Genomic DNA, 14,393 nt, shown 5'->3' on the forward strand with positions numbered 1-14,393 from the left:
TCAACAAAAATACACAAGGTCAAAGAGAAAAGAATCCGAGAGCCATTTTAAGAACTCAGCCATAAGTGATTACGTAGCCAGGGCTAATCATATTATCAATTGGGGAGTCTAAAATCTTAGAGAGAGAGAGTGATAGGAAAGCGAGATGGATTAAGGAATCGATCCAGATCAGGAAGAGAGGGCGAGGAGTAATGAACAGAGACGAGGGGGTCTACAATCTTAGTCACGTGTATGATCCACTTCTGAAGACTGCTAGCAAGACTAACATCGCTACCGGAAGTGACATAACTTCCCGCCAGTCATCAGCGTTTGGATCATCACAACAACACCAAGTTTTGATAAAGTCAGTGGCTCACTGACGAAACTATCAGCAAGAAAACTAGTAAGTTTTCTTCAAATTGGTTTTGACAAAAGAAAAACTCTCTTAATTCGTTTATTACCAAACCTGATGAATTTGTTTCAATAACCCCGTACTGACGAAAAATTTAGACCGTTCACCTCTTTGTGTTATATCAACTATAGAGGGCGACACTATCGGATTGGTAAAACGCAAAGTGCTAAGCCTAAGGTGCCCAATAAATCATACGGGCAGTTTATCCGCATGTGGTATTTATGACGACGTGAAGCGAGATTTCAGGATTATACCGCGTGATTCAATCTATTTGAACTCGCCGTGTCAGTATATGTTTTGCGCTGTCGAATATTGTTTGACGGCACAAAAAGAGCATTCGATATATACCAATATAGGGAATACCTTTATATAAAACGATCTAATCATCTCCGAAAAGGGGGAAAGTTGCAAGTATGTTGGTGTCGCAGAATGCTTGTGAACAAAATGCTAGAGAAAAGTTCTAACCATACATGTTTATCTATCATGGCTATTATAGGCCGTCCTCTCCCATCAGCAAGAAATAATGTAGTTATTGTGTAAATTTGTCAGTATTCACTATTCTGTCAATCTACATGTCAATGTTTATCAATATGCACTCACTTATTCAACTTATCAATGATTGACTACTTAAACCATTTCCGAATCACTTCTACCATGTCTGTCACTCACTTTTATTATTATCCTTGTTATGTAGCTGCAATTAAAGTATTACCTTTTATCACTTTAATCACAAAAATATCGTCAATGCATCATATAATTATAATGACGTCATGATTGACAGTGTTATTACGTAAAACATTTCTCTTTGGGTATCTTAAAAAGTATGTTTGTTATGTATTACCTTCTTTCTTGCGACTTTTCTCTGAGTGGATGGTTATACATTCGAACATAATGTTCAAAGTACTACTGTTGGTCTTTTTGGTGGCTATTGCCACAGTGTATGTTGATTCCCATGGACGATTGTGGGAGCCACCAGGCAGAGGTACCGAGTGGAAAAGAGGCTATGATGTGCCCGAGGAGAAGAAAGATTACAATGATATCGAATTGTTCTGTGGTGGCAGAGGGGTAAGTTGCGGACGGTTCGATATCGATGTGGTAGCCGTTGCCCGTTGGGCAATATTAAAAAGGGTACTGCGTTAAGAATCTAAGCAGCCAAGTTAGCTCAATCGGCATATGCGGTAGATTCCGACGCAATGGTGTTTGATGATGTTTAAAGTTAAGCTAAATATATAGAAATCCCGATGGGCAAAGAACCTTCCGCTTTATATTTTCTCTGTTACCCATACGAGGAATTGGGGAGTTGATCCTGGCTGTGATCGTTTATTGTAGGCTTCTCATCTGCAAATCCGTGATTGTTACGTAATGATTAATGGTATGTCGTGGGCCACAGTGGTCAGCAAAAAGTGTGTTGAGGCTTGTGGGATAGATAATGCATGTCCGTAGTGCACTTTAAATCATTGCCCTTATTATGTTTTTACCCAAGATAATAGCTTTATGTGCATTTGTGAGCATTTTAAAGCTTTATGTCGCAGTTTGATAACCAGGGCAACATGAGTATTTCGGCAGGATCGGAAATTCGATGACAAAGGTTGTCGTCATTAAGTTAAAGGAGGAGATATTGTAGACTTTCTAGAGTTATCCAAACACCCCCGCAAACACCATTATGCGGAGGTATACACGATAGCGCTACTTCGATGATCCCGGAGGTATATTCACCAGTTCACATGGAGAGTCAGACAAGTGGTGCTGCTGGTCAATTCTCTTCCACGGCAATTACCATGATTACCCTCTCCTGCGGCATATGTGCGCGAATGTTAAGTTCCCCCTCGCCCGGACGCCTCCTCGCACGGATGCACCGGTTTTCCCCGTGTCGAGGCAAGGAAGCTGAGCCTCGATCGCAAACTAGCTCAACTCGTCATCTTGATTACTGAACCGTCGTCCTATAATGAGGGGAGGTGTACCACCCAAATAAGGGTTTTCATCAGGTACTAACGCTCATATTTAAACTTAATTGACTTAGATCTTAGATTACTTAGATCTATCATATCATTTGCGCTCGTTTTAGTTATAACAATTCGAAGCCACCATTTTACCTGTGGGAAAGGTCGGCCGTCAAAAATAGGGTTGAAATGGGGTTGGTGAAATCCATGATTTTACTGTGTTTAGGTTGTTAAAATATTGTGGTTGTTAAAATTGATATTACCTTTCATAGCAGAAAATCCGATGAAAATCGCATGTTCGTGGGATTTTCAGACGATAATCAACTTCGGACTTTACTTTTGCGAGGGCGCGCTAATATTATGACGCCGTAGCCAGTCGGCATAGGAAGCGCAACACGTGACGTACGAGGCTGGCGAAGATACAGGGCTGACAGCCCCATTCAAAATACACGGTTAACAATTACAAATGGAAAATTAACATACATGCAGTGGGGTACTTTGTAGAACCCCGACGGTTTTAGAGTAAGATAATTTTGCTTTGACACCACATAACAAATTTGGAATTGTTTGTGAAGATTTCATGATTATGTGTTAATCCAATGGCGTCCTCAAAATTGGCGATATCGCTTCTATCACCGCCTGGCCGTAGCGACATTACATAGGAAATGTTTGCACTTATTTTGGTATCACCGGATTATCTTATAAACGCATCTATGCATAGTTTCCACCTCAATACACCTGTATGTGAGCACACAATTTCACCCAATAGCATCCAAGCAAGCAGTGAATTGTCTCTATACAGCCTTTGTTTACACTACACGGTTGAGTGCATAGCATTATAAGAGCTGTGTGAGCTTCTACCTGGTGACTAGTGGAAAATACGGCATCTGTGATTGGTTTTTGTCAAAACCCCGAATGTTCCCTTCATGTTCAGTAAAACACATTTTTCATTACGTTAAGGGTGTATTACACCCCTGGCCAATTTTGTGCCTATTTTGTATTTTCTAAAAATTATAGCGCATTGGTGACAAGTAAGATATGTATATTATAGGGCAAGGACTACAACTACTGCACTGAAAATTCAGCAACTCAAGGCAAGTATCAAATATTGGTTTCCCTCATTTTTGACTGTAACTCCACAACTGTTGTCTGTGCTGAAATAACATTTCCAGTGCAGTAGTTGTACTCTTTGCCCCTATAATATACATATCTTACTTGTCACCAATGCGCTATAATTTTGAGAAAATGCAAAATAGGCACAAAATTGGGCAGGTGTATTACCCCTTAACAGATAACGCAATTCAATGTTTGTAGCAAGACGAATGTGGTAAATCGGTTGAAAACGACTTCAAGCACAATTTTTGATCAAAATGCAGGTATTAAAAGTCGAAACCCTGAGTAATCCTTACAATATTTTTCAAGATTTTATGTCATTAAATGAAAGAGCACACCTATATTGTCCATACTAGCTTCATTCCAATGAGCAATGACCAATTCTCTTAAAATTGCAAATCTTATGCGAAAAGTTACTAGTTTCGCCTGTTTGTCATACGGTTGTTAATTCAATGAACAATGACTTTGCTTAAGGGGGTACTACACCCCTGGCCAATTTTGTGCCTATTTTTTCATTTTTCTCAAAAATTATAGTGTATTGGTGACAAGTAAAGATATGTATATTATAGGGGCAAGGACTACAACTACTGCACTGAATATTCAGCAACTCAAGACAAGTAGTTATTGATTTATTGATCAAATATTGGTTTTCCCTCATTTTTGACTGTAACTCCACAACTGTTGTGTGTGCTGAAATAAAATTTCCAGTGCAGTAGTTGTAGTCCTTGCCCCTATAATAAACATATCTTACTTGTCACCAATGCGCTATAGTTTTTGAGAAAAATGCAAAAATAAGCACAAAATTGAGCAGGGGTGTATTACCCCCTTAAAGAGCGCTTACAAATTGATTTGTGAGATATTGAAACAAAAATCACACTGCACTGGACAATACTGGAACTGCAGAATAACGTTAAAAATTACACAATAGATAATACCACTGAAATAGCACTGAACAGATTTCTTTTTGTTGTTAGATTAATGTCAATAAATCACACTGAAAAATGTACCGCAACACTTCTGAAAATGAGTAGCCATTCATTAAACCTACTGAAATGGTCCTGATCACACTCAGATGTATGTGTTGTAAAAGTTGGCTCAATAGGAGGAGAGATTTTGTTACCACCTAAAACATAACTTTCTTGTAGGTTCACTGGGAATTGAATGACGGCAAGTGTGGTGTCTGCGGAGACAACTGGGCTGATCCTGAACCAAGAAATCACGATGATTATGGCCTATATGATAACGGTTATATCGTACAAAACTATAATGAAGGACAGTTGGTTGAGATACAAGTAAGTGTGGGGTTGGGATGTGAGTGTCAGGGCGGTGTGCGCAGACCTGTAACACATCGAAATAGTAGACTTTACAGAAAACGGATCTCCGCTGTGTGTGGAGATGAGAGTGGGGTGGGTGAGGTGTGCGTCCATTTTCACCTTCAATCGTGGACTTTCATAATACACTCTTAATACGGTATATGGTTACACGGGAACTGTGGACATCCACGATTGTAAGACAGTTCATCATTTCATTTAGCCTATCGCTCCCCATAACATGAGTGGGTGTAATTTCAGAACCACGGTATTTGCCTGCACTGTAAAAGCAGAGGTCCACAGTGGCGTAGCGTGGGGGGGGCAAGTCCATGTCCAGGACTTGGTCCTCAGAAACTGACAAGAAAAACAACAAAAAAAGCTTTAAAACTTCATGGACCGGCAGGTGTCCAAATGCCCAAATGTCGTCGAGGTGTAATGAATTTGCATGACATGGTTTGCATATTAGTAGTTTTTTTTAAATAAAATGCCCGATGAAAAGTAGGCCTATAATCAGCATCTAATGCTTAAATTATCTATTATTTTCAAATTTTTCACAACCTTTCACAAGCAATGAAGTGTAACAAATTAATTTTCCTAATATTCCGACGGACTTTACGATTTGACCCTGATGACGTAATATCAATGTGCACACCTGCACACGTTGAAATTCGCAGTGAAGATTTTCAAACAAGTTTTTAAAGAAGTTTGAAAGAATGGGGCACGATGGCCTTGCGGTACGGGCTCTGACTCATAATCGGAGGGTTGTGGATTCGAGTCCCGACGGTGCCATCATGTTATGCCTTTAGACAAGCTCTTAACCTCTATTGTCACTCTCCACCCACGTGTATAAATGAGTACTGGCTTATGCTGACAAGGTAAACTCGTTGTGCGGGAGGAGTGGCGGCCCCCTCTCCCACAACAACATTATTCACGAGCCTGGTCCCAAGCCGAAAGATACAGACATGAACCGTTACCTTACTTGCAAGAGTAGAGTTATGCCTTTTTGTCTAATTTAATTATGTAGGTTGAGCTAACCACCAACCACCTAGAATGGGTAGAATTCCGCTTGTGCGCCAGAGACGACAAAGCCAAGGAGCCTCTCACGCATGCGTGTTTAGATACACACATTTTGCTGAATCATAAAGGAGAGTCAAGAATCAACATCGGAAGTGCTAAAGGGTTCCTGAAATACCAGCTTCAACTTCCTGCTGGGGTCACATGTAAACAGTGTGTTCTTCAGTGGAAATATAGCACAGGTAAATAAGCAGTAGTTCGTTGAACTATATTCGTTGATAGTTGCCTATATCGTTGTATTTTAAGAAATGTGCAGCACAAATAAACCACAGTCTCAAATTGTCACTTGCTTTTATACAAGTTTTTATTTTTATAAGATGAGAAATGGAAAGCTATATGGGATCATTAGATTTTACTTTGAGGACTGTTAAATGTCAAAAATATCCACTATTGCCATAAAATTTGTATTATATCGCGAATTTCAAAAAGTCTAATTTAGATATCAGAAGGACATTCTCCGTATTCAGAATGCAATGTGCTCTCAAGCCCCACACAAATACATAAAGGAGCAGGATTGGTAATTGCACAAATTTCATAAAATTGCAATTTGTACAAGTAGCACAAATTTCATAAATAGCCAGGTGCCTCAGCTAAATTTACAAATTGCATAAATAGCCACAGATAGTGGCAATTGATGCAATATTTATGTCCGACAAATTGTATAATAGCCACATGTCGTCGGCCGCATCACATACTGACGTATTTGCAAAATACGCATTTCGAGAAAATCGAACTTGAAAATTTAGCGATTTTCATTTGCCTTATAATCTTGATTAAAATATTATTGTCGATTAAAACCAGGTTAACAGTAATGCAAATATACCATATTTTCAATATAATTCACTTATCACTATCAGAGCATAACTCATTCTGCAAAAAATCAATATTAAATAAAATACGTCACTATGTGAAAAGGACTAATGTCAATTTCGTCGTTTAAATGACAAATACGTCGCGCAAATACGTCAGTATGTGAAACAGTTGCGCAAATACGTCAGTATGTGAAAAGGATAAAACAGCAATTTTGCCGTGAAAAGACAGAGTCGCGCAAATACGTTGCGCAAATACGTCAGTATGTGAAACGGCAAAATCTTCAAATTGCAGATACGATATACTGGGCTTGCGCAGTATAGGTGATCGGCAAATACGTCGTTATGTGATGCGGACATTTCAAGGTTTTGTAAATACGACATAATTAAATTAATTAATATCTTACTAATTAAGCCACTTTGAGGCATGGTTTTTGGTGAATATATAGATTTGAACATAACAAATTAATATACCAATTTTCTCAAAAATGTTAAAAATGTCGAATACGTCAGTATGTGATACGGCCGACGATGTGTTGCAATTTAAATTGTGTTATCTATGTCAGTCATTGTACGAATAACCTACAGTTGCAAGAAAGTGTGCAATTTGTACAAATAGCCACGTATGTAAGCAATTTTTACAAATTGTATAAATAGCCACAGGTGTTGCAATTTGTGCCATTTATATCAGTCAATTGCACGCATAGCCTATATTTGCTAAGAAAGTGTGCAATTTGTACAAATAGCACAAATATAGCCACGTACAGCCTGTCTCAAAAACATTGTGCAAGTGAAAAGCGCCCTCTTTGGCAATTTGAAAATACTGCTGTGACATGATGCTCACATCATCGTCAAGGGCGTAGTCTTATCTCTCAAATACTGTTTGTTCTGTTCAATTTTCTTCACTCAAAGTCAAAAACTGTCCTCATTTCATTAAGCACAGGAATAGGCGCACGAATTCAATAATTGCGAATAAGTCAACACTTTTTGTTAAAAATTTTATTTTCTTGACTTTTTACTTTTGTACCAGGTAACGACTGGGGAATGTGTCCAAATGGCACCGGTATGGTCGGATGCTCAGACACACCAGAGCAATTCTGGGCATGTGCAGACATCTCTATTCAGTAATTGATTAACATTGATCTCATATTAGTTGAAAGATTTGTTTCTTTTTAGTTTATGTTTTAAACACTTTAAAGAGGAGTATGGAAATAAAAAAAGGCTATTTCAAGAACATAATATATTATAATATTATACAGGGTGTTTCAAAAGTCTCTTTACCATTTTGAACCATCATATAATCTGACAAGTATAATATTATCGTATTAGGAAAATCCAAACACAAAGTAGGTAATGTTATCTCCAACGGACGAAGTACAAATACACAGTGAGTAAACTGGAACAGTTATTCTGATACAACTTGACATAATTTCTCTTTTTTCTTTGAAAGCATTGACACCATTTCAAAATCACCCTAATATTGGATATTTCATTGAGTTCATTTGCAGCCCTTTTTACACCACGGATATAAACTTATATATATCCAAGTCAGGAATGTTTGCTGATAAGTAACTTGATATTGATTTTGGACTTCCGAAGTTTCCATGTTGGACCTTCATCCTACATACACTTCGAAGTTACGATACTGCAGTTAGCATTATATTTTTAAGAAATTTCCTTTGAGACTAATAAAAAGTCATCTAATAATCATCAAAGTAAATGATATCATTTCACTTAGTATATGATATGTTTTTAAGCTGTTTTCTGCCAATTCATGCAATCTTGCGATATTATTAATAGAAATCCTAACATCAAATTAAGAAACTGTTTAACCTGGTGCCATTCACATTGTTAATAATATAATTTGTTCAAGAGATGTCGCATTTTACAATTATGGTAAAAGAACTTTTGGTACACCGACACCCTGTACTATGAACGTATGTGATGAATAAATTGAAAATGTTACTTAACGATCGTGAAATAAAACTGACGATTTAAATCAATATGATCTTTAGGAGTTTTATTATTGAGTTTAATGAAATACATAGGTTATCAAACAAACAGACAGATTGAAATCAGCCATGGCCGTCAACAAATACACCTTTACAATTCTTATCCCACTTTATCAGTGTCTGTAAGGTCTGATGTGTACAGTCGCGTGCAGTGGCGTAGCGTCATAGGGGCACGGGGGACAAGTTCGCCCCCCCCAATTGATCTGAAAATTTAGAAAATCCCATATGAAAATGGCCTGTGCCCCCAATCAGACCCGGTGCCCACCATCATGGTCCGCCCCACCCACCCCATCCCCATATGATGACCCACGCTACCCCACTGGTCGCGTACATCAAGGTTCAGTCCTCATGCAGGGAGGGGCAAAGATAACAATTTTCCTCTGGCACCAGTTCTACCAGGACAATTGCGCGCGAACAGTTTCAATTTCACACTACTTTAGCCCCGAAAATCAAAGTAAAATTTGGTGTTTACTGGGCCAAAAAAATATATATACTGCGCCAAGAAAGTATCCTTACACTTGGAAAAATAATCACAAATTCAAAACTGAACTATATTGGGGTAACTTTGTTTTTTTAATAGATGCACTATCTAATCCGGCACATTTTGACACCCCATTGAATCCAATGTGACTTCAAGAAGCAAAGTTACAAGCATTTGATTAGACGAAGGTCCGGTTTTAAAAGTGACACACTGGCCTATTCAAAACTGCACGGACTAGACATCTGGTTTGAGAGTGGTAAATGGGTAATTTGTGTGTGAATTCAATTTAAAACAAAAAGAAACAAAAGAAAACTGAAACAAAAGAGCTGACAAATAAAATGCAAGTTAAGAAAAGTACAGAGAAGTAAAAACTGAAATAGGCTTCATTGAAGAAACTGTGCAGTCTCTTTGTTGCGCTTGTTGGAATCTTTTTGCCCCTTGTATAGGCCAATTTGTCACTTTTAAAACTGGACTTTTGCCTATTCAATTGCTTCTAACTTTACTTCTTGAGGTCATATTGAATTCAATGTAGTGTCATAATGTGCAGGATTAGATAGTGCACCTATTACAAAAACAAATTTACCCCAATATGGTTCAGTTTGGAAATTGTGATTATTTTTCCAAGTGTAAGGATACTTTCTTGGCGCAGTATATATCCCCAGTCGATAGGTTTGAAAAATGACATAACAAATTGTGTACTATAAATTGTGTAACGTCTTCGGTTAATCAGTGAAAGTAAGTAACGTTCCCGTTTGCATAGTCAGCGTCCTCGTGAATGGGAATAACCTGTCAAACGTGGACAATTCCTATTACATTCCGGACAACAAGCCGTCGACATCCATGCTCTCTCAGCTACCTCAAGAGGGCGCAAATAGCGTAAAATGGATTCAAAAGACGAGTTCTCTATTGTTAGATAATTTGATAGCAAATTTCTGTCCTTTTCTCCGGGTTTCATGTTTCAGTCCATTGTTGACAGGTTATCCCAGTATGGAGTATCATGGGGTAGGGGTGAGGTGAGTGTGGAGGGATGTGTTGATGTCAACAGTAAATAGCAGTAGTTTTTGTGGCTTTTTTTTTAGCCACATGGAAAAAATCAGGTAGTCTAATAAGGAGCCATTTAAAACTTACAGTACAGTAGACAAAATACAATTGTTCACGAAAACCGGTTACACACTACCATGAATACCCTTTTGTTATCCATCTATTCATTGTAACGACAGATAATGGTACCAACAAAGGAAGTCTTTGGATATCTTGTTTATTAATTGGATATTCAAGTTGAAATCCATACACGGAAGCCATGGCTTTAAAGCCTTAATGTACGATCTTTTTAAATTTTTAGATTTTTCTTTTTTTCTTCCAAAATGATAATATGCAATCATTATGAAAGTTCCCAATACATTTGGACGTGAAAAACATTAGGAAAAGAAACAACATCATAAACTTCACCTCTATCACTCGAAATATCTCGAACTATTTGGATTAGGACGGCGAGTGCGGCCTCAGAGTTAGTCTCCTAATTGGCAGCCAGTTTGGTTACGCTCCCTCCACATGTGGTGGGAGCGCAACACGATTTCCGATCGTTCTGACATATTATCATAATCTAAAAAGTATGATAATAATAGTCGGACCAACAGAAAATCATCCCGTTTTAATACAAATAGGGCGAATTTGACAGTTTGCTCATAGATTTAAGTTGGAACATGTGTAAGTATTACAAGTATGCCAAAAAAAATCGGTTTTGAAAAAAAATTGTGTTGAATTCAAATGGGGTTACTTCAATGGGAGACTCCATTTGAAATCATCACCACCTGTGCCACTTGTGTTGTAGATTAAGGTCATTTATTCCTGAAAGAAAGAGGGATTTTGTACTCAGAATTGGTAAATCCATAAATGAACCTTTGAAGGTATTCATACACTTCAAAAATATCCAACAAACAAAACATGACGTCACTGATCCCAACCATCAAAGCATATGGAAATACCGTAAACGTTCGCCTAATGGCGCTTTTGGATTCTTGGAAATGTGAGAGCGCCATCCTTGTAAAATCTCAACAGCATTAAGGATACGTGTATGTTAAATTGAGCAACCTGGACATAATGCCTCAGAAAAAAATATCGTGACATGACCCAATACTTTAGGTCACTAGGTTAGTTGCTAGAGCAGCAGATGTTTTGGGGTTTCTTCAGGTATTTTTTCTCAAAGTGCCATTTGACTTAATTTATAAATCGATTCATACGTTATACCTAACTCATTTTGGTAAATCTTTTTATATCATTGTAATTTCTTCATATTTTTTAAATATTCTTCAGTTGAAAATTACACCCTGCTATTGTCTGACCCGTTAGCTCAGTCGGTAGAGGGTGCGCCTTGAATGGTGAATGGTACTTGTTCGAATCTTGATTTCTGCTCCCACTTTTATGTGAAGAAGGGTCAAGAAATGTTTTTGGATTTTGTCCCCATTTTACGAATGAATATTGTGAATTTTTTTAAATTTAATTTTCTTATTTTTTTTAGATAAATAGGCACTGCGAACAAACGGCAACAAAAACCGCTGACAAAATTTGCTGCACTTGCTACCTATCAATGCGTGATATATTCCACTACATTTAACAGTTAAATGACCTTTGAAAAATAGAACGGCCTCAATGTTTCAAATTGTGTAACTACATTACTATGCATTATAAATGATCAGCTATTTTTTCTTTTATTAAAAGGATGAACCCAAGTAGATCAGACCATTGATCATATAACTATCAGACCACGAAGTAGTTACGTAACTCCGTGATGGTATCGGAACCAAGCACTGTTTGTATGGCGATCATTACGATCACGCTATTTTGGTATGCCTTTTTGTGTACTGATTGTTTCGATCGTGGTTCATTACTTAAGCGCGTGATCCCGTTGACATAGTAACATTACGTAACTTCGATACCGGGCTTCGATACTGAATAGTTGTTGAGTGCACATAATATGGAAAGCCATTGGGGTATTGTGTGCCTTCCAAAGCGCCTTATAACATGTTCTCATTGTGTTGTGGAATCCTAGCCAGTATTCAATGATAGCTATAGAGGCCTTGCGTTTATCGATTGGCTCCAAACAAAGGATTTGAACCGGTTTCTTCCCCGTAATCATGCCACAGTGCAGTCCATTCAATCAAATGTTGTCATCAACCGTAGTGCATTTTGTTATGTGTGTGAGACAAACTGTCGCGGTAGATGCAATCAGGCTTTTGTTGAATGCATTTGAGTAGTCCGCCATATTCACGGGACGATACGTCATATGCACAGCCTCTATTCAGTTGGTCGTTGTATGATTTTGTTCGTTCACTCATTCAAATTTTATTTATATCATTTGAAGACTGAGCCTATTTATGATACATCCTCCGTGGAACAGTTTCAAACAAATATAGCTAGGGATTATTGGGGCAGAGGTTATCTTTTGAATCCTCTTAGAGGGCTATCATTTTTTTCGGAAGGGGGGTCCCAAATTTACAAAAAGTCTGCGTCAATAAAATTGCGCACCCCCTATTTCGGCAACAAAAATTGTATGACCCCAAATCCCAAAATTGTATTGAAATCAGTCTTTTTGAATAAAATAACACACTTTCTGTGGTCATCGTGTGACTCCCTACATTTTAGTCATAAAACATTTTATGACCCCCTCCTATTATTCTTTCCAAGACTTTATGACCCCCGTATATTTGGGACCCCCCCCCCCCTTTTTTTAATAAAATGATATACCTCTTATGACCACTGATGTATAGGCAAGGACACTCGCGCGAATTGAAAGACTTGTCGCACACGACAGTTCGTCTCACACACATAACAAATGCTTTTACAATCAAATAGGTTCATTACAACATTTGATTAAAATGAAACGATAAAAACAAAGCATGAAAAAAGACACATACAAGATAAAATAATAAAATTATATAAACAATGTTAAAGTAATAATAGAGAATAAAATTTCCTCAAATCAGAAAAAAACATTGACAGACATCATAAATCACTGCATGAGATTCGAACCATCAATCTTCTCCACAAGTTCTCTTTATCCTCGCACTATAGTCTAATGCTCTGCTCACTGGGCCACAATGTATCAGGTGAATGATTACCGCATTATCATGATCAAGTTTGTTCGATCTTGTTCATAATTGAATACCTGAGTGGAAGAAGGGCCCAACTCCAATTTTTTAAAAAAATGAGTTAGACCCAGCATTTTATTGCCAACAGATTGTTCTTCCTTGTGTGTGAAAGATGAGCCAAAATCAACTCTCCAAATAGTCTTTCAAGTACACTTAATCATGGTTTTCATGGAAGAAAGGCCCAACTCCATGGAGTTGGGCCCTTTTATCACAAATATTGGGTTAAAGAGGAATTTTGTTCATCCATGAAATCTGCTTTTCACTACAATAAACTTTCTTGACATGCTTCTACTTGTGCAATTAATGGATAATTGCCAAATTTCTGTAGCTATTTATAACACATCTGCTTACGGAACTGGCACTTGCAGTATATTAGTGGAAGAAGGGCCCAACTCCAGTTCGTATTAAGACCTGTACCATTGCCATGGAAACATCATATTTAATTTTGAATGTATGAAATATTGTATATTCATGTATTAAAGGTCCCCTGAAGAGGAAAACATTCTGCCTATAAAACTTTTCAAAATATTAAGTTTTTTCCTAATATCTCAAAAACAGTTCTGATGGAGTTGGGCCCTTCTTCCACTCAGGTATTCAATTGTATGTGTCGATAGGTTTCACCCTTTTAACTACACGTACCCTTAATGATCAGTGATAATAGTCGGCTTTTACAGGGATGGCGCTCTCTCATTTCCATGCACTCCATAGCGCCATTAGGCGAACGTTTACGGTATAACAGTTTTATGATTTGATTCTAGAATGAAAGTTATGCCTAAAAAATTGTTTGATTGGCGTAACCCGACCGACCCTAAAAGTAGGTCTTTTTTCTTACTTTTTTGCAAAACAGAAAAAGAATAAATGAAATAACAATAAATAAATAAATAAATAAATAAATAAATAAATAAATAAATAAATAAATAAATAAATAAATAAATAAATAAATAAATAAAAAGTTCCAAGGCCTTTATCATGTGCAATTTACAGCTTAAAAAGCGTGTGTAAAAACAAAACAAAAAACAATCCTATCGATCTACCCTATTTTTTATGTCACGCCAATCAAACATTTTTAGGCCTTATTCCATATACATGTACACATCATTTATATCGGTATGAGT

The 14,393-nt window shown here is 37.4% G+C and overlaps 1 protein-coding gene across 1 annotated transcript; it reads left to right on the plus strand.

The window, feature by feature from the left end:
- The first annotated feature begins 1,187 nt into the window (after positions 1-1,187).
- LOC140165419 (uncharacterized) lies at positions 1,188-8,523 on the plus strand. The gene is made up of 4 exons (XM_072188724.1): positions 1,188-1,456; positions 4,590-4,736; positions 5,779-6,010; positions 7,668-8,523. The coding sequence occupies exons 1-4, from the start codon at positions 1,262-1,264 to the stop codon at positions 7,763-7,765; spliced, it is 672 nt and encodes a 223-aa protein (XP_072044825.1). The 5' UTR covers positions 1,188-1,261; the 3' UTR covers positions 7,766-8,523.
- The last annotated feature ends 5,870 nt before the right edge of the window (positions 8,524-14,393 follow it).

Source organism: Amphiura filiformis, chromosome 12, assembly GCF_039555335.1.
Source record: "Amphiura filiformis chromosome 12, Afil_fr2py, whole genome shotgun sequence".
In the NCBI taxonomy this organism is placed as follows: Eukaryota; Metazoa; Echinodermata; class Ophiuroidea; order Amphilepidida; family Amphiuridae; genus Amphiura; species Amphiura filiformis.